The 19,846-nt window shown below is 43.7% G+C and overlaps 1 protein-coding gene across 4 annotated transcripts in view; it reads right to left on the bottom strand.

Moving 5' to 3' along the window:
* Positions 1-19,846, bottom strand: part of cacnb4a (calcium channel, voltage-dependent, beta 4a subunit) — a 143,452-nt gene that overhangs the window by 69,008 nt on the left and 54,598 nt on the right. For all 4 annotated transcript variants that reach the window (XM_067987132.1, XM_067987130.1, XM_067987133.1 and 1 more), the window contains exon 2: positions 2,986-3,105. In XM_067987132.1, the coding sequence (XP_067843233.1) occupies positions 2,986-3,105 (120 nt within the window). The remainder of the gene's footprint in view (positions 1-2,985; positions 3,106-19,846) is intronic.

Here is a 19,846-nt window from a genome sequence, read left to right as displayed (position 1 = left end):
AATAAGTTACTTCAATAATATTTGAACACTGTATTTGGAAAGAGAAAAGATCATGAAACTAAAACAGGGTCAATAAGCCCAATTTTCAAATATTTTCAGGTAAATTGCTGTGGAGTCACAGATCGCAGTATTTGTACACTGATACTGCTCTGAACATTTACTCCAGAGTTTATGCCTAGGACCTTATCTCCCAAGGAGCAGGTGCAAAAGACATTCAACATAGTGGAGAGAGATAAACCTGGTAACTACAGGCCAATCAGTCTAACATCAGTGGTGGGAAAACTACTAGAGATCATTGTCAAGGTAAAAATTAATTCTCACTTGGAGAAGCATGGGTTAATAAGGGACAGTCAGCACGGATTTGTTAAAGACAAATCATGTCTGACTAGCCTGATAGTGTTCTTTGATGAAGTATCAGAGAGGGTTGATGAAGGTAGTGCAGTAGATGTAGTATATATGGACTTCCAAAAAGCATTTCATAATGTACCACATAACAGACTTATTTGGAAAATAGAAGCACATGGGATTAAAGAGATGGTGGTAATTTGAGTATGTAGTTAGCTAAGGGATAGGAGGCAGAGAGTAGTGGTGAACAGATGTTTTTCTGACTGGAGAAGTATGCAGTGAGGTCCCCCAGGGATCGGTATTAGGACCATTGCTTTTCTTGTTATATATAAATGACCTAGACTCGGGTATAGGGAGTACAATTTTGAAGTATGCAGATGATACAAAACTTTGCAACGTAGTAAATAGTGAGAAGGACAGTAGCAGACATCAGGAGGACAGACAGACTGGTGAAATAGGCAGACATGTGGCAGATGCAATTTAACGTAAATAAGTGTGAAGTGATGCACTTTAGGAGGAACATCATATAATCTAAATGGTAGTATTTTGAGGGGGTGCAAGAGCAGAGGGAGTTGGGATGCATATTCACAAATCTTTGAAGGTGGCAGGGCAAGTTGATAAGGCAGTTAAGAAACAAAATAATATATTTGGCTTTGTAAATAGGGGTATTGAATACAAAAACAAGGAAGACATGCTAAACCTTTACAAATCACTGGGTCGGCCTCAGCTAGAGTATTGTGTACAATTCTGGGCACCACACTTTAGGAAGGATATCAAGGCCTTGGAGAGGGTACAGAAGAGGTTTACCAGGATGACTCTAGGGATGAGAGGCTTCAGTTATGTGGAGAGATTGGAGAAGCTGGGATTGTTCTCCTTAGAGCAGAGAAGATTAAGGGGATACCTAATAAAGGTATTCAAAATTATGAGGGGTTTTGACGGAGCAAATAGGGAGAAACTGTTACTTCTGGCAAGTGGGTCGATAACCAGAGGTCATAGATTTAAAATAATTGGCAAAAGAACTAGAGGGGAAATGAGAAGAATTTTTTTCACACAAAAGGTTTTTAAGACATGAGGAAATATTTGTTACACAGCGAGGTGCGGTGATCTGAACTGCACTACCTGAAAGGGTGGTGGAAGCAGATTCCATAGGAGCTTTCAAAAGACAATTGGACATGTACTTGAAGAGGATTAATTTGCAGGGTTAGAGGGAAAAACCTGGGGTGTGGGACTAAATTGGGCAGCTCTTTCAAATAGCCAGCACAGGCACGATGGGCCAAATGGCCTCCTTCTGTGCTGTGAGATTCTATGAGTCTATGATTTTACAATTCTTTGATTCTATGAGTCTAACCACCTCCCCTTGACATTCAACGGCATTACCATCGCCTAATCCCCCACCATCAACATCCTGGGGGTCACCATTGACCAGAAATTTAACTGGACCAGCCACATAAATATTGTGGCTACAAGAGCAGGTCAGAGGCTGGGTATTCTGCAGTGAGTGACTCACCTCCTGACTCCCCAGAGTCTTTCCACCATCTACGAGGCACAAGTCAGGAGTGTGATGGAATACTCTCCACTTGCTTGGATGAGTGCAGCTCCAACAACACTCAAGAAGCTCGACACCATCCAAGACAAAGCAGCCCTCTTGATTGGCACCCCATCCACCACCCTAAACATTCACTCCCTTCACCACCGGCGCACTGTGGCTGCAGTGTGTACCATCCACAGGATGAACTGCGCCAACTCACCAAGGCTTCTTCCATAGCACCTCCCAAACCCACGACCTCTACCACCTAGAAGGACAAGAGCAGCAGGCACATGGGAGCAACACCACCTGCATGTTCCCCTCCAAGTCACACACCATCCCGACTTGGAAATATATCGTCGTTCCTTCATCGTCGCTGGGTCAAAATCCTGGAACTCCCTACCTAACAGCACCATGGGAGAACTTCATCACACGGACTGCAGTGGTTCAAGAAGGCGGCTCACCACCACCTTCTCAAGGGCAATTAGGGATGGCCAGCGACGCCCACATCCCATGAACGAATAAAAAAAAGTGAACATCAGTGCCATGGCTGTTTTGTCCTTTGTTGACCATGGGACACAGAAATCAATTGTAATCAATACTTTTCCCCTCATTGGCCCTTTTTTTTTCTGCCTCTTCCAGGAGATTACACGGCGATGGGGGGTGGGGGGGAGGCCTTGGGGGGGCGGAGGAGGGAAGAAGTGTTTCGTCATGATGCTCCGGCCATCAAGATGTGGGGTGGGCTTGATGGACTAGCTGGTCTTTTCTTGCTTGACAATTTTGAATGTTCGTAATGTCCCCACCACAGCCCCAGTTTGAGAACCACTGACTCAGCACAAAACCAGCATCAGGTCAGAGGCGTTCCTGATCTGAGTGATGGTCCAGAGTTACATTTACCTACTTAGCTACTGGGCTACTGGGGAAGCACAAAAGATATTTGAGGCCATCCTTTGAAAATTTTGACTCGTATGTGTACTTCTATTTCTATTATGTTTTAAAAGTTCCAACTACAAAAGTCTGAGGATAACACACAGTGGAATAATTTTTTTTAAAATCATACTGGAGCCCTATTTTTGTTAGCCCCTTGTTTTATTTGAAGCTGGTCGGCCCCTTACTTTGGCTCTTTCAAGTTGTACTGCTGCTTGTTGCTCTGATTCGCGACGAACCCCATCGCGATCCTCCTCCAGGGAAACATCAGAATCGGATGGCCTGCTAGTGTAAGAATCTGCTGAACCCTGCAATAAAAATCACATGGCAAAAAGTCAAATCAGATCTCATGCACTTCCTACTGTGTATCACCTGAGGAAGGTGATTCTTTACCACAATAAAAAAAGTCATTTTATGGCAAAATAACCTGAGTTTATATCATAATCCCTGAATCTCACGAGTCATATTACGCATTTTAAAGACCTTAAAGACTTCTGGTTACAGTGTGCACCCAATATTTTAAAGGAACATCAAAAATGAGAAAATTCCACTTTATATGATGCTCGAGATCTAGTGGTGATGATGTATATCAGGTAAAAATCCATCATGTGTTGTCTACGTTCTAGTTATGTCATCATAACTAAATCAATGCTTAGTTGCCTCAACAAACAAAAAAAAACTGACATATTTTTCCATAAAGATAATACTCCTTTAAGAGTGTAACGGAATTTCCACAATCCATTATACAGTTATTTGAGGTACACAATACTTTAAACTGAGCCTGTGTAAAAGTATGCTGTAGTACATAAAGTCATTTACAGCAACAACAACTTGCATTTATGTAGCGCCTTTAACATAGTGAAATGACCCAAGGCGCTTCACAGGAGTGTTATCAGACAAAATTTGATACCGAGCCACACAAAGATATTAGAACAGGAAAAGCTAGGTTTTAAGGAGCGTCTTAAAGGAGGAGAGAGTGGTAGAAAGGCAGAGAGGTTTAGGGAGGGAATTCCAGAGCTTAGGGCGTAGGCAGCTGAAGGCACAGCCACCAATGGTGGAGCAACGGCAGTTGAGAATGCAGAAGAGGCCAGAATTGGAGGAATGCAGAGATTCCAGAGGGTTGTAGGACTGGAAGAGGTTACAGAGGTTACTCAGCTCCAGACCTCATTACGGCCTTGGTCCAAACATGGACAAAAGAGCTGAATTCCAGAGGTGCGGTGAGAGTGACTGCCCTTGACATCAAGGCAGCATTTGACCGAGTGTGGCACCAAGGAGCCCTCTTAAAATTGAAGTCAATGGGAATCAGGGGGAAAACTTTCCAGTGGCTGGAGTCATACCTAGCACAAAGGAAGATGGTAGTGGTTGTTGGAGGCCAATCATCTCAGCCCCAGGACATTGCTGCAGGAGTTCCTCAGGGCAGTGTCCTAGGCCCAACCATCTTCAGCTGCTTCATCAATGATCTTCCCTCCATCATAAGGTCAGAAATGGGGATGTTCGCTGATGACTGCAGTGTTCAGTTCCATTCGCAACCCCTCAAATAATGAAGCAGTCCGAGCCTGCATGCAGCAAGACCTGGAGAACATCCAGGCTTGGGCTCAAAAGTGGCAAGTAACATTCGCGCCAGATAAGTGCCAGGCAATGACCATCTCCAACAAGAGAGAGTCTAACCACCTCCCCTTGACATTCAACAGCATTACCATCGCCGAATCCCCCACCATCAACATCCTGGGGGTCACCATTGACCAGAAACTTAACTGGACCAGCCATATAAATACTGTGACTACGAGAGCAGGTCAGAGGCTGGGTATTCTGCGGCGAGTGACTCACCTCCTGACTCCCCAAAGCCTTTCCACCATCTACAAGGCACAAGTCAGGAGTGTGATGGAATATTCTGCACTTGCTTGGATGAGTGCAGCTCCAACAACACTCAAGAAGCTCGACACCATCCAAGACAAAGCAGCCCTCTTGATTGGCACCCCATCCACCACCCTAAACATTCACTCCCTTCACCACCGGCGCACTGTGGCTGCAGTGTGTACCATCCACAGGATGCACTGCAGCAACTCGCCAAGGCTTCTTCGACAGCACCTCCCAAACCAGCGACCTCTACCACCTAGAAGGACAAGAGCAGCAGGCACATGGGAACAACACCACCTGCACGTTCCCCTCCAAGTCACACACCATCCCGACTTGGAAATATATCGCCGTTCCTTCATTGTCGCTGGGTCAAAATCCTGGAACTCCCTTCCTAACAGCACTATGGGAGAACCTTCACCACACGGACTGCAGCGGTTCAAGAAGGCAACTCACCACCACCTTCTCAAGGGCAATTAGGGATGGGCAATAAATGCTGGCCTCGCCAGCGACGCCCACATCCCGTGAACAAATTAAAAAAAAGATAGGGAGGGGCGAGACCATGGAGGAATCTGAACACTAGATGAGAATTTTAAAGTCGAGGTGCTGTCGTTCAGCGAGCACAGGGGTGATGTGTAAACGGGACTTATTGAGAGTTAATATAGTGGCAGCAGAGTTTTTGATGAGCTCAAGTTATTGGAGGACGGAAGGTGGGAGGCCGGCCAGGAAAGCAAAGAAATAGTCGACTCTGGAGGTAACAAATGCATGGAGGAGGGGTTCTTAGAAAAGTATATTTTCTATTTTCAAGAATAGGAAAGTTTTGGATTACTTTATTCAAGCTGTAAGAATAGGGCATATTTTCTCTCAGACCATTCTGGTTAGTGATGGCAAAATTAAGTCCATTTCAAATCAATGCACAAGACAAACTTTCCACACAACTCCAGAAACACAATCGTCTCCCACCAGCAATATACCCATACATTTTTGAAGCAAGTTGATGAAGAACAGCACTGTCAATGTCAGCTGCAAGATTGAGATGTGAAACCAAACTAACATTTTATGGGGAAATTCTGAAATCTTAAGATGATTGGTACTGAAGTCTCTGTGAGGGATGAGGAGGAGCTTGCTAGATCCTGACTTCCAGTGTGAGGAGGGAGAGGATTGCTTTCTCTCTATCTCTCTCTCCCCATATGTATGTGAAAGGTCCAGGAATGGTAAACTCCATAGTTTGAGTGCATCTCATCCTCTGCTATCACCAAGCAATAGCCAAGGTCACTACATTGGCACTTCTGCTTCCCTACAATCTGTATCTTAGCTGGGTGAGTTTTCTCAGCTCTTAGCCGAGCGCCGACCAGGTGAGAGATATTCAACCTCAGCATATGGAAAACTGGCTTTTCTCAACTCAGCCCTGTTAGGGCTCCTGTTGATTAAAGAAAAAGCATTGAGCCTAGTCTTGGGAAAAATACACAACTCACACCAGTATGCTCTCACAACCGATGGTGACTGACCTACAAATAAACAACCATTGAATCTAAAGTAAGGAATCTTACAACACCAGGTTATAGTCCAACAGTTTTATTTGAAAATCACAAGCTTTCGGAGGCTTTCTCCTTCGTCAGGTGAGGAAGGAGAAAGCCTCCGAAAGCTTCCTCACCTGACGAAGGAGAAAGCCTCCGAAAGCTTGTGATTTTCAAATAAAACTGTTGGACTATAACCTGGTGTTGTAAGATTCCTTACATTTGTCCACCCCAGTCCATCACCAGCATCTCCCCATCATTGAATCTAAAGGGGAGGGAAGACAAAAGAGAAAAGCCTGTTCATTCAAATTCAAGGAAAATTTACTGTTTGCGATCAAAAGCTCATCCAGCCTCAAACATCTGGCCGCCTGGCACTGCTGCTGCTCATTGGGCATTTCATTCAGGAACAGTCAACATTTCTACTAAAAGCCACTTAGTATGAAACATTAATAGCATAACTGGGTACTTGGCTACTGTTCGAGACTGCAGAGTATGAATCAACATGATCAATGAATTTTCCACACTCAATTAATGACTCACTAGGAACAGCATTTGTTCCCCGATGATGTCAGATATATTTTAAAATAATAAAAGAAAAGACTTATCCCTAACACTGCTAACGTACCCAGGGTCAGATGCCAATATAATTATATGAGCAGGCCTTTAGCACCAGGAGAATTCCTATGGTTCAAGTGTGTTTTATCATGCAAAAGAAAATGTTTTCTTATGAGAAGCTGTCACCTTTAATTACAGTTGAGTAGTGTTATTAAATATAGATTCATATATTTCAGCCTTCTCAGTAAAAATTACATTCAACCTTTATTTGCCTTTAATTGTGCTTTGCATGAGCAGCACTAATTCATCCAATAAACAGTCATAAAAAGCCATTGAAAAATTACATTCAGTTAAATCATGTAAAGTACGATAAAAACCTAAAAGTGGCTGCATGGCAGTAATCTTATTGAGGAGTACCGATGGTTTCATAAAGTTGACAGTGAACCATAATTAGGTTATAAATTATCTATATCCTGAGATTAGGTTACTGCCTTGTAATCACATCCATATATCTACTATAGTTTATAGCATACACTACAGAATTCATGGGGCACCTTTACTCCATTATGAATTGACAAAGTAGACATGGAGTGTCAAGGCACTGCATGTAGTTGATATGTGAAGATATCTACAATGAACAATTAACACATATGATGTAAGCACTGGCAGTTTCTCGAGTTAAGATTGTTCATCGGTTTAAGATTGCTACAAGTTAACATGCTGTCTGCAGCATGCTACAAGTTGAAACCATATTAAGGAGCAAAGCTAATGTCATAAGCTACAAGCACAAAGCTTGACCAGCTTACTTACATCACCTCTGACTGCCCTTGAACATGCTCCTTCCAAAGTGTGCTATTCTGTAGAAATATATAGAAAGCTTGTGATTTCTAATCATTTTCCAACTACTGATCTCTGTTTTCTTACCAGCAGGGTTGTCATGACAGCAGGGACAAATGATAAGCTCCCCTAATTAAATCATATGATTTAACCAGACATGATATTGTCCTATGATTCGATAAACAGTGCTATCAGGATTTATTTTACAAACTGATCACTAAATATTACAACAGAATTCAATTGGCAGAGCTATATTTTAAACAAGAGCAGACTACCTTTTAATGTAAAACATATTTCTGCTGCATGTAGCAATCATAATGTTGAGAGTGAAACACAAAACATTTCCTTTCCTTTTCTAAGCTTCTGTTATATTACATTCCTGACTAGTACTAAAAGTGAATATAAAAAATCTCAGGTTTGCCAAGAAAAACAAAAAACCTGACCCTATTTTCATTACATGGCTAATGTGCTGTTGACTCATTTAAGTACTTGAACACTCAATGCCATGGATTTATTAAACCAAGTGGTGAAATATTGGGAGCATTTCTGACTGTGGTGTGAATAAACAGCTGTAATAATACTATCCATTTTTGCACTGTCCTTGAGTGAGGAAAAACAGAACTCCCCACTCGTGCGCTTCAACACACGATGAAGTCTGATTACCAGCATCCGACAGCCCAAGAAATTTCTAAGAATAGAAGAGAGCTGACAGGACACTCAGCTCTTTCCTATCCTTAGAAACTTAAGTGCTGTGCAATGGGCCACCAGAGGTGTTGTTGAATTTTAAATGTAAGGTTTGGAAAGACAGCTCCGCGCTGGCTGTGACGTACAGCACTAGCAGTGCGAGACTATCTCTAACAGCTGGTCTCACTAACAACAGCATACTTCCAATTTCTGTGAAAATCAGCAGGACTGTGCTACACCTTTGGCGCCTGTTCAGCTTGAACAATTGTGCTGCACCAACCTCAAATGTGCAACATGACTGGCCAAGGTATCAGTTATTAAAACAATAACTTTAGTCGACACAAGTGGGCTTATGTTGGCATAGGAGTAAAAGCAGGCAACAGAATCAATGGAATAAGGGTAAAGTTTCCGCTTTGGGTGCAATTGGGAAATTGCTCCCAAAATGCGCTTGAAATTGCGCCGTTTCAAGTTTCCGCTAAAATTCATTTGCACGATCACAAACGTAAAATCTTCCAGGAACCAACGCAATCAGGGAGCGTAATAGAACATAATTGTTTCTTTTTTTCCATTGAAAAGTATTTCATGAAGTATTTAAGAGTGGTAGTCCGGTGCAGTTTTATTAATACAGCTGTAAATGGGTTTATCACCAAAATTAAGCATTTTTAATAAGGGTGTTCAGTCCTCCACCTGTGAGTAACATGATTTAAAATAATTGAAAATGACTTAAAAAAAACTATACTGAACCATTTAATTGTTTTATTGGCGTACACTAGTCAGTTTCTTAGTAAATTAAATATTTTTTGATATGAAAAAAGTTTTAAAATGTGCAACTAGTGCCTTGCGCCTAAGAAAATAAGTACAATTTGAAGACCCATTCCGAACCAGCACAACTGGCAGAATCTCACCTGGGTGCGTGCCAGTTTTATGGGCGGGGCCTGATTCATGCCAATTGAACCTGCGTAAAAGATCGCAGAAAACACGAACGTAAGTGGTTTCGGGCGTAACTCACCTCCATTTTAAATTTCCTGATCTTTTGCGCTGGTTTGGCTGATTCCGCCCGGATTCTGCTGGAATCTAGGCACAAATCTAACTGAAACAGGCAGAAACTTTCCCCCAAAATGTTTTCTGTTTCTGTTGTGTTAAATGCATCTGCGCAAACAAAAGCAGGAATAAGTTAAGACTTCAAAACATTCTGGCTTCTTTTTCCCCACTGCTAGTGGCTGCTTTGTGTATACATTCAATGTCAAGACATTTCCAAATTAGGCGCTAACTCAAAGATTAGTCCACGGATTTATTAACGCCATGTAAACGGGTTGACAGGAACAAATTTCATCTGTGTCAACTAGATCTGTTTAGTTGTTATTTGTTAACCATCTTTAACACCTACCTGTTGTGCACACAACTCCATTGAGATGAATGAGTACTTGGAATTCAGTAAAAATTCTGCAAAGTTTAGATTAGACTGATAATCAAAAGAACAGTGGTCTTGTAACATTTACTGTATGAAGGACCTCCAACAAATATTATTGTGCATTCTAAGAGGCCCCTGTCCTAACTTCCAAAAGACAGTGCAGACTACACAAAGAAAAACAATGCCATCATTGCCAAAAATATGTTTTATTGATATACAGCCACAAAAAGTCCACAGACTTCTTAGGATTCAGGGTTCCCAGTTTGAAAGCCAATAGTACTCAACTTCATAAATCGTTACTGCACAGATGAAGCTTTTGAAACAAACCTTGCATTTCATTACCAACACCTGCAGAAAATAATTGTACACCAAATATGTGCATGCAGTATGCTCAGAGGAAAGGAGCCTTCCACATTTTTGGAAAGCTTTATCGCTGCATTTCCACCACTCCCCACCCTCCAAAATCAACGCTAAATGTTAAGAAGTAATCCGTGCAGAAATATTTTCTAAATTGGTGATTTTTTTCCCCCTAAAATATAGCTTTATTTTCTCCCAAGTAAAACTTCCCAACGCAGTCAGTTAGTCTGCCCACATGGAGGGAAAGCAGACTATGCATGTGACAAGTACTCTTCTTTTTTTTTGTTGATAGTATATTGGCTTTGATCCCAGAAACACAGCACAATTATGTCCCCACAGATAGACCGGACTGTGAGCAGCAAAGAATAAAAAAAAGGATGGATTATATTTGGTTGAGCAAACTTCCCCATATTATATATAAAAAAACTAAATTGATTTAAAGAGCGATTTTTGCAGGAGTTATTTATTGTGGCGAGTGTTATTGAATTCAGTGTAAAGTAGAACAGAACAGCAGTATCATCCTCCACATTCCTTCATCTCCCTCACTAATTGCTGGTTTGTGTGTTGTGTCATCCCACTAAGTGACAGTGCATATCCAATGAGGTGCTGCATGACTTCACAGACTGAATCCTACTTGGTTTTTAATAAAGCTACCTCACTGCACTATACCCACCCAAAATCAATGATATCAAGACTCAAGATACTGAGGAGACTGGATGGTGTAGTAGATTAAATATTGGTTGTTCACGTCTGAGCCCTGGGTTTAAATCAAGCCCATACGCATTGGAGTAAAGTCTTCTTGGTCTGGATAAGGGACAAAAGTACAGGGAAGGGCCTTAAGAAGGCTTACATTACATAGAATTACATAGAATTCTACAGCACGGAAACAGGCCATTAGGCCTAACAGGTCTATGCTCGTGTTTATGCTCCTCACGAGCCTCCTCCATCCCTACTATATCTAACCCTATCAACATATCCTTCTATTCCTTTCTCCCTCGTGGACTTAACTAGCTTCCCCTTAAATGCACCTATGCTATTCGCCTCAACCACTCCATGTGGTAGCGAATTCCACATTCTCACCATTCTCTGAGTGCAGGGGGAGGCAGTTCTAGAGGGTGGGGGCATAGTGACTGAAGCAGCGGCCACTGACAGTAGAGCGGGGGAACACGGTGGAAGCAAGTATAAGGAGTGGAGAGTACGCATGGGGACAGACAGCTGGCTATCAATGAGGCCATGGAGAGATTTGTAGATGAGAGTGAGGATCTTTAAATCAATTCCAAGAGAGCCTGTGGAGCTTGATGAGGACAGGGTGATGGAAGTGTGGGCCTTGGTTCAAATGAGAGTGCGGATCAGAGTGTTTTGGACGAGTTGATAAGTGCAGGCGTTTTGACCAACAAGCTTGGAGGAAATTAAACCTCAAGACGATAACGGAGGTAACATTTTGGAATTGAAGAAAAGTAGTCTTAGCAATGGACCGGATGTGGGAGAAGAAGCTGAATTCAGCTCCGAGCAGCATACTAAAATTCTGCACCTCTGGTCTTAGCCTAAGGTAACAGCCAGAGTAGTTAACAGAGTTAAGACCAGAGGTATATGGTGTTTGTGAGAGTTCATTTGGTTGGAGTAAGTTTCATCAGACAGTTGGAAGGAGTGGTAACAACCTTGGTGCTAATGGAGGAGTCGGAGAGGTAGAGCAGGGTGTTATTCTAAGGGATGCTATCGCCAGGGGTAGTATGCAGATGATAAAGAGGAGGGGGCCAAGGATGGAGCCCTGAGCTTTTGGTATGTGAGGAGAAGCTATTGCAGGTGATATAATGTATACATTGCAATATGCAGGAATGGAGCCACATGTCTCTCCTCCATAGGTGGACTATATAGAGACTCCATCTCTCATACTCCTCAATCCCTTCCTCTGCTAAATATCTATCCAGTTCCTGACACAGTCCACCTCACTCCACTCCCTCTCTAGGAAATCTGTTGCATTTATTCGCCACCTCTGTGTAATGTAATTGAATCTAAACCAGCTTTCCAGCTCTTCAAGTCCATTCGATCCTTGTTGCGAACCTTGTGATTATGTCAAGCACATTATTAGGATTCAATCTATCTGTACCTCTTAGAATCTTGAATACTTCAATAAGGTCGCCCCTGAACCTTCTTTTCTCAGTTTGAAGATTCCAAGCTTCAATAACCTCTGCTCATAGTTCAGGTGCCCAAACCAAAAAAGCAATTTAGTTGCCATCCACCATACACTCTCCAATGTCAGGTTGTCCTCATTAGAATTATTCAGTACTCCTCAGTACCTGGCAACAGACAAGCTGGTGCTTTGCACAAACTCATCATTACTTCCCGTATGCTCTTCTACATTCCTCATTGAACCAGCATTGGTCATCTGGCTTGATGGTGATGGAGGTGTGAGGAATATGCCGGGCCATGAGGTTACAGATTGTGGTGGTATACAATTTTGATTCTGCTGATGGCCAACAGCACCTCATAGATGTCCAGTTTTGAGCTGCTAGATCTGATCTTAATCTATCCCATTTAGCACAGTGGTTGTACCACACGACACAATGGAGGGTGTCCTCAGTGTAAAGATGGGACTTGGTCTCTGCATGCTGCATTCCTTTGACTATATACCTTAAGATCTTGTTCTAACCATTGCTGACACAAAAAGATTATCACTTAAAAATCAGTTATTCCTCCTTGTTGATGGATTCAAGCTAGTTACTGACAAACTGGCATTATCCACTACATGTGAATAGGGTTCATGTGGAGACTGGGTTGAAAAAGGAAGGCTTTGTCCACTGGGGTATTATTAGGGTAGAACAGTTAAGATCGGCGAACTTCAAATACAAATGATTGATGTGTGCATACCACACTATATTTGTAGACATCTCCCCTTTACTTTAAAGTAAGTAAGGATGTGGAGATGCCGGTGATGGACTGGGGTTGACAATTGTAAACAATTTTACAACACCAAGTTATAGTCCAGCAATTTTATTTTAAATTCACAAGCTTTCGGAGGCTTCCTCCTTCGTCAGGTGAACGATGTGAAAATGAAATCCTCGAAATGAAATCGCATTTATAATTCACAGAACAAATGCTTGGTGAGTACAGACAGTTTTTTCAACTGCCCGTTGCCAAGGCAATCAGTGTGCAGACAGACAGGTGTTACCTGCCAGGTCTCACAGAATATACAAATCACCAAAAAAAAAACAACAAACAAAAAAAAACAGAGATAGAGAGGTAGAAACATAGAAAAGACAGCAACTGACCCGTTATATTAAAAACAGATAACATTTGTTCGCTGGTGGGGTAACGTGTAGCGTGACATGAACCCAAGATCCCGGTTGAGGCCGTCCTCATGGGTGCGGAACTTGGCTATCAATTTCTGCTCGACGATTTTGCGTTGTCGTGTGTCTCGAAGGCCGCCTTGGAGTACGCTTACCCGAAGGTCGGTGGATGAATGTCCATGACTGCTGAAGTGTTCCCCGACTGGGAGGGAACCCTCCTGTTTGGATGAACGGACACCGCGCAACAATCGCCAAACAGGAGGGTTCCCTCTCAGTCGGGGAACACTTCAGCAGTCATGGACATTCATCCACCGACCTTCGGGTAAGCGTACTCCAAGGCGGCCTTCGAGACACACGACAACGCAAAATCGTCGAGCAGAAATTGATAGCCAAGTTCCGCACCCATGAGGACGGCCTCAACCGGGATCTTGGGTTCATGTCACGCTACACGTTACCCCACCAGCGAACAAATGTTATCTGTTTTTAATATAACGGGTCAGTTGCTGTCTTTTTTATGTTTCTACCTCTCTATCTCTGTTTTTTTTTGTTTGTTGTTTTTTTTTTGGTGATTTGTATATTCTGTGAGACCTGGCAGGTAACACCTGTCTGTCTGCACACTGATTGCCTTGGCAACGGGCAGTTGAAAAAACTGTCTGTACTCACCAAGCATTTGTTCTGTGAATTATAAATGCGATTTCATTTCGAGGATTTCATTTTCACATCGTTCACCTGACGAAGGAGGAAGCCTCCGAAAGCTTGTGAATTTAAAATAAAATTGCTGGACTATAACTTGGTGTTGTAAAATTGTTTACAATTAAAGTAAGTAACACTTGTATGAAAATAGCGCACATGTGAATGTGATAAAACTGCATTCATATATGAAGTACACAAATACCAATTTCTTCCCTATTATGTTAAAAAGACAGCACAAGAGCACCCAGTGAGATGCAGAAAAGGAAATGCAGACATAGTTGTATAAAACAGCTAGATACAATAATGTTGTCCACCGCCCCCCCCCGGCAAAAAAAAACCTAAAAATGCCTGTAATACAAGACCCAAGAAAAGGTAAATAGAACAGCGGATTGAGCAGCAAGTCAAACTCTCAACAGCGTGACAGGCATTGACACACTGGTTAATACTCTAAGATCCGGATATGAATCCAGCCTAAACTGATGGAATGAAAGCCAACTCTAAGGATCCCAAGTGAAATAAGTTTGGACAGTCTTAACGCTCTTCCTGTTACATAGGAGTCCACAACATGAAACTGTCCACATTCAGCACAAATTAAGCACTAAAATGCCAGTGTCACAAAGAAAGTCCACAAGATTACCTGGTATACAGAGTAGAAGGAACCTAACGTTACATCTGACTGATCCACTAACTGACACGAGTGTTTGTAGCTGCCACAAAAATGAAATAAAATGCACTGACACCTTCACCTTGATAGCAGAAAGATTCACCAATTTGTAGAACCTTAAATAACTGACCAATTGATTAGTAAATCCCATAAGATCGATTACAAAATACCTGCAAAATGGATGTGGCTTTTGAATAAATTACTCTGTAGGATGTATACCAATCTACCTGTCATGACAGCATTAGTAGAAGTGACCACCGCACAGTCCTTGTTGAGACCGAGTCTCGTCTTCACACTGAAGGCATCCAGGAGGCGCGTTGGGCCGTCAGCAGCAGCGGAATTGTATTCCACCACAATCTGTAATCATATGGCCCAGCACTTCCTTCACTCTTCTCTCACCAACAAGCCAGATGACCAACACTGGTTCAATTAGGAGTGTAGAAGAGCATGCCAGGAGCAGCACCGGGCATACCTGAGAAGGAGGTGCCAACCTTGGTGAAGCTAGAACACATGCTAAACAGCAAAAGCAGCATGCTATAGGCAGAGCTATGAGGGGTCTTTTAACCCCCAAGAAGGAGTGGGCTGAGGATGGGTGGGAGGTTAAAGTAGCAGCTTTTTGGAGCAGGACCGCATCCTGACTCCATGTGCCCACTTCCGGGTTTAACCCAGGCACGTTAGGATGCACATGCACAACAGAAACCCGAAAGTCCCGTCCCCACGTAAAGCCGGCGGGCCGATATTTAAAGGGCCAATTCAGGTAGTTGAAGCACTTTAGGTACTTAACTTTTTATAGATTCTGCAACAGAAACGGATTTAACTACTCCTGAACGTGTCTCCCATGGCTTCTGCAACACAGCATTGAAACCGAGGCGAGTTGCAGCTGAAACTCATTTGGCCCTTTAAGCCAGTGATTGACACATCTCAATAAAAGTTGAGGTATTACAGCTGAGCACCCAGTTCTCTCAGACAAACGTTTGGCTGAGAGTTCTTTGTGTTTAGACTGAGATTTCTTTGTTGAGACTGAGAATTCTTTTGTTCAGACAAACTTACCCACGTTTTGGAGCCCCTCAAACTGACATTATCAAGATGGGGGGGGCGCAATGGATCAATTCTACAGTACATCTGAGGAGGAGGAAAATGAAGACGGGGAACCCATCGCCAGAGCAGCCACGCACATTGCTGCCCACGATACCAGGGATTCCCTCATCTCCAACAGGTTCTCATAATGGGATGTGGAAATTGAAGACTTTGAAATACTCAGGCCACCTGGAACAATCACCACCACCAACCACCACTCACCCCCCTCCCCCCACCCCGGAACAAAACAGTCCTTCAACCACACATACACCCACTGCACACGCGCCCAATGGGTGGCATCACGTCTTGGCATTCATCATAAAGCGCATGAAAGGGCGAATTCACAAAAGGGACTCAATAATGGCTAAGATATGACAGCGGTGATGATAATGATTAAATTAAATGTGCCATAACAAAAATATATAAATTAACAACAAGACAGCTCGTCAAACACTCTTGTGCATACCCTTGGTGAATTACAATTGCTTAGCCTTTCTCTTTCTCCCGCTTCTACATCCTACTCTTCTGCATCCCCTGTGGCTTCAGCAGAGGTAATGGCTGGTTGCTCAGATCCCTAACCTGACTGCTTAGATGATCTTGGCCGATAACCTCTGTGATTTGGAGCCCATGAGGGCCCCACCAAAGACTGTTCCACCTGCACCTGTGCAGGGGCAGACGCAGCCATCTGGAGAGGAGGCAGCGTTGTGGGTACTGGTTGAGGAGGGGGCAACAGGTGAGACGTGAGAGCACTTTGAGTGGAGGCCCCAATTCCATGTCCCCTTTCACCATCATCCCTCCCCTGGGCCAGCACAACATCACTCCCACCACTCTGCCTGCCAGGAGGTTGGTGAGCAGATGTGCCACAGCATAAGGCCATGGCTAACATATATGTCTGCCTGTTATGTTGGCATCCAGAATCCGCACGGCCATTGTCATAGCCTGCATGGATTCATTTGAAAGTCGTGCTTGAAGCTCAATGGAGGCTACCGTTCTCTCCACTTCAAACATTCTCACACTTACCTGTGCCACCAATCCACTAGCGATGGAGTTTGACTCCTCCATCCTCTCCGCTATTGTGGAGAGTGTGTGTAGCAATTTTTCCATCAACTTGCAAAGTTGCTGCTGCACCTCTATCATTCTCCTTCTCAATGATGGCCCCCCCGGGGGTGCGTCCCCCGACATGGACTCTCCACAGCTGCCCCTGCCACCAGTGTCTGCTCGGGCGCACTTGTGAGTGGTAAATCACCAGGTGACAACCCAACTAACTGTCTAACAGGACTCACCGAAGTGCGAGTATCAGCGCTGGTGCGTGGCTGTATGTCCTGTGACGGTGCACCCTCAGAAGGAATGTGATCCTCTGAGGAATCGCTTTCCACCATTTCTGCTGAATCCTCATGAAGGCGTGAAGGGCCTAGAAGGCAACAGAAAGCAATATTAATGATTCATCGCAAAAGTGACAATCTTTCCAGTGACCACATTGAGGTCTGGCACAGTTACATCATTGATAAAATCAATTCATCATGTGTGTGAAAGATGTTAAAGTTCTGTCACCAGCCAACTGTGGGTTGCCAGTCTCTCCATCTCCGACGGGTTGGCATGCGACGGTCCGACTTATTTTCATGGCCTCCTCCTCCACATCTGTCACCTCCACTATGTGGTGGGCAACCTCCAGTTCTGCTCCTCTCCCTTGTGTTTTGCGCTCTCTTCTCCTACAAGGGAGAAAGAACAGATCTGTGAGTGACTGAAGGTGACATATTGACCCATGGATGCATTGCTTTGGGTGAGGCTGACCATGAAACTGATGCATCAGAGGGTGACGATCAGACAGATACATTGCTTTGCATCAGGATTGAGGCAAGTGGCAGTGATGGGTAAATAAGTGGGCAGTTGAGGAAGTGCACAGAAAGTAAAGGATGGTTGTGACGGCTGACACTTAAGTGGGTGTGAGGAGTTATGTGATGGGGTAGGCGTGCCAACACAGAGTGACGGGGGGGGGGGGGAGGGGTTTGTTGAACCACACAGGATAGTGGTGAATCAGCAACTGTACTCACTTTTCCTGACCAAGTTAGGTCATTAAGACGCTGCCTGCACTGAACCCAAGACCTGGGCACCGTGCTCCTGCTACTCACCCCTTCTGCCACCTCCAGCCAAGCATTTTTGGTTACAGAGGCAGGTTTCTTGCTGCCATTCATTGGAAACATTACCTCCCTCCTAGCTCTCATTGCAGCTAGCAGTACATCAAGGGAGGCATCACTAAATCTAGGGGCAGCCTTTGCTTTTCTGGACTCCATTTCTCCTTTCTTCTTCAAAATCCATTCTAGGACCTGCCCTTTAAATAGTGGGCTTGAAATCACGTCATTCTGGTGCACAGTATGCCCGCTGTGCAGCTTGGAGATGGGAAACCCAGAAGCAAAGATAATGGACTGCAATCGAGATATGATCGCTGATTTAAACGTGTTCACTTTGCCTCCGGGTTCACCACGCATAACTCTACCCACCCGCTGACTTCCTGCCACCATGCTGAAATCATGGCCATGGTATCCCACAACCAAAGAATCAGGGAAAAGCTCCGCGACCCTGCCACACCCAGTCATGAATGGTGGTGGACAATTAAGAAACTAACCAGAGGGGGAGGCTCCACGAACATAGTCATTCTCAATGATGGTGGAGCCCAGCACGCGAGTGTAAAAGACGAGGTTGAAGCATTTGCAACCGTCTTCAGTCAGAAGTGCCAAGTGGATGATCTTTCTCGGCCTCCACCTGAGATCCCCACCTTAACATTTGTGCCATATGGATGCAAGGCAATGACCATCTCCAACAAGAGGGTGCCAAACCATCTCCCCTTGATGGCATTACCATCGCTGAGCCCCTCACCATCAACATCCTGACCAGAAGCTCAACTGAACCTGCCACATAAATGCCCTGTCTACTACAGCAGGTCAGAGACTGGGTATTCTGCAGTGAGTGGCTCACCTCCTCACTCCTCAAAGCCTTTACACCACCTACAAGTCAGGAGTGTGATGGAATACTTTCTTGGATGGGTGCAGCTGCAACAACACTCAAGAAGTTTAATGCCATCCAAAACAAAGCAGTCTGGTTGATCAACACTTCATTCATTAGCCTAATCATTTATCCTGTCCACTACCGACATAACCCGAATGCAGTGTGTACTATCTACAGGTTGCACTGTCGAATCTCGCCAAAGCTTCTTTGGCAGCACCCCTCAAACCTGCAACCTCCACCATCTAAAAGGACAACGGCAACAGGTGCATGGGAACACCATCACCTCTAAGTTCCCCTCAAAATTACATATCATCCTGACTTGAACATATATCGCCATTCCTTCATCGCTGCTGCGTCAAAATCCTGGAGCATCCTACCTAACATCATTGTGGGAGCACCTTTACCACACAGACCGCAGCGGTTCAAGAAGCACCACCTTCCCAAGGGCAACTAGGATGGGCAATAAATGCTGGCCTTGCCCACATCCTGAGAATGAATGTTTTTAAAAGTATATTTATACATATATATATATATATATAAAAAAATCCTGATATATAAGTTGTAAAAAGAACAATGTTGAAAAGCATTTATTCAATGTTATTCAGTCACTACCATTAAGTTTTATAACAGCCCCAGTGACCATATTCTAGCCTTCTTCCTCTGTACTGAGTCAGCTATTTAAAATAATGCAATTCAGAGTGAATCATATCTATGAATTAGACTCAGCTAAAGGGTGTAAGTGAAGTGAACCTTGATAAGCTGACTTCTTTGACCAGCAGGGGAACAAATGCATTGAACAGCATTGGACGGCATGCCCATATTTGGTAATATCTGTCAAATCCTTTCCAAGACCTGTGTAATGTACAGTGTCACAGTCCAGCACATCACAACACTGCTACATTACATGCGTGAACTTTTTCCACATCACTCTGAAGCAGAACCATAGTACAATTCTGCATTAGTTGCACTAATAAAGTAACACACAGAAAACAAAATTACAGTTGAATATGGGTGAAACTATCCTATGGTCCCAATGAATTAGCGACATCATAAACAGCCTCATCATTAGAAACTAAGAATATTGGAACATCCCAACTTATGTTTATAAAC

The sequence above is a fragment of the Heptranchias perlo genome, chromosome 7 (genome assembly GCF_035084215.1).
Source record: "Heptranchias perlo isolate sHepPer1 chromosome 7, sHepPer1.hap1, whole genome shotgun sequence".
In the NCBI taxonomy this organism is placed as follows: domain Eukaryota; kingdom Metazoa; phylum Chordata; class Chondrichthyes; order Hexanchiformes; family Hexanchidae; genus Heptranchias; species Heptranchias perlo.
This window is presented reverse-complemented; position numbering and strand designations above follow the sequence as displayed.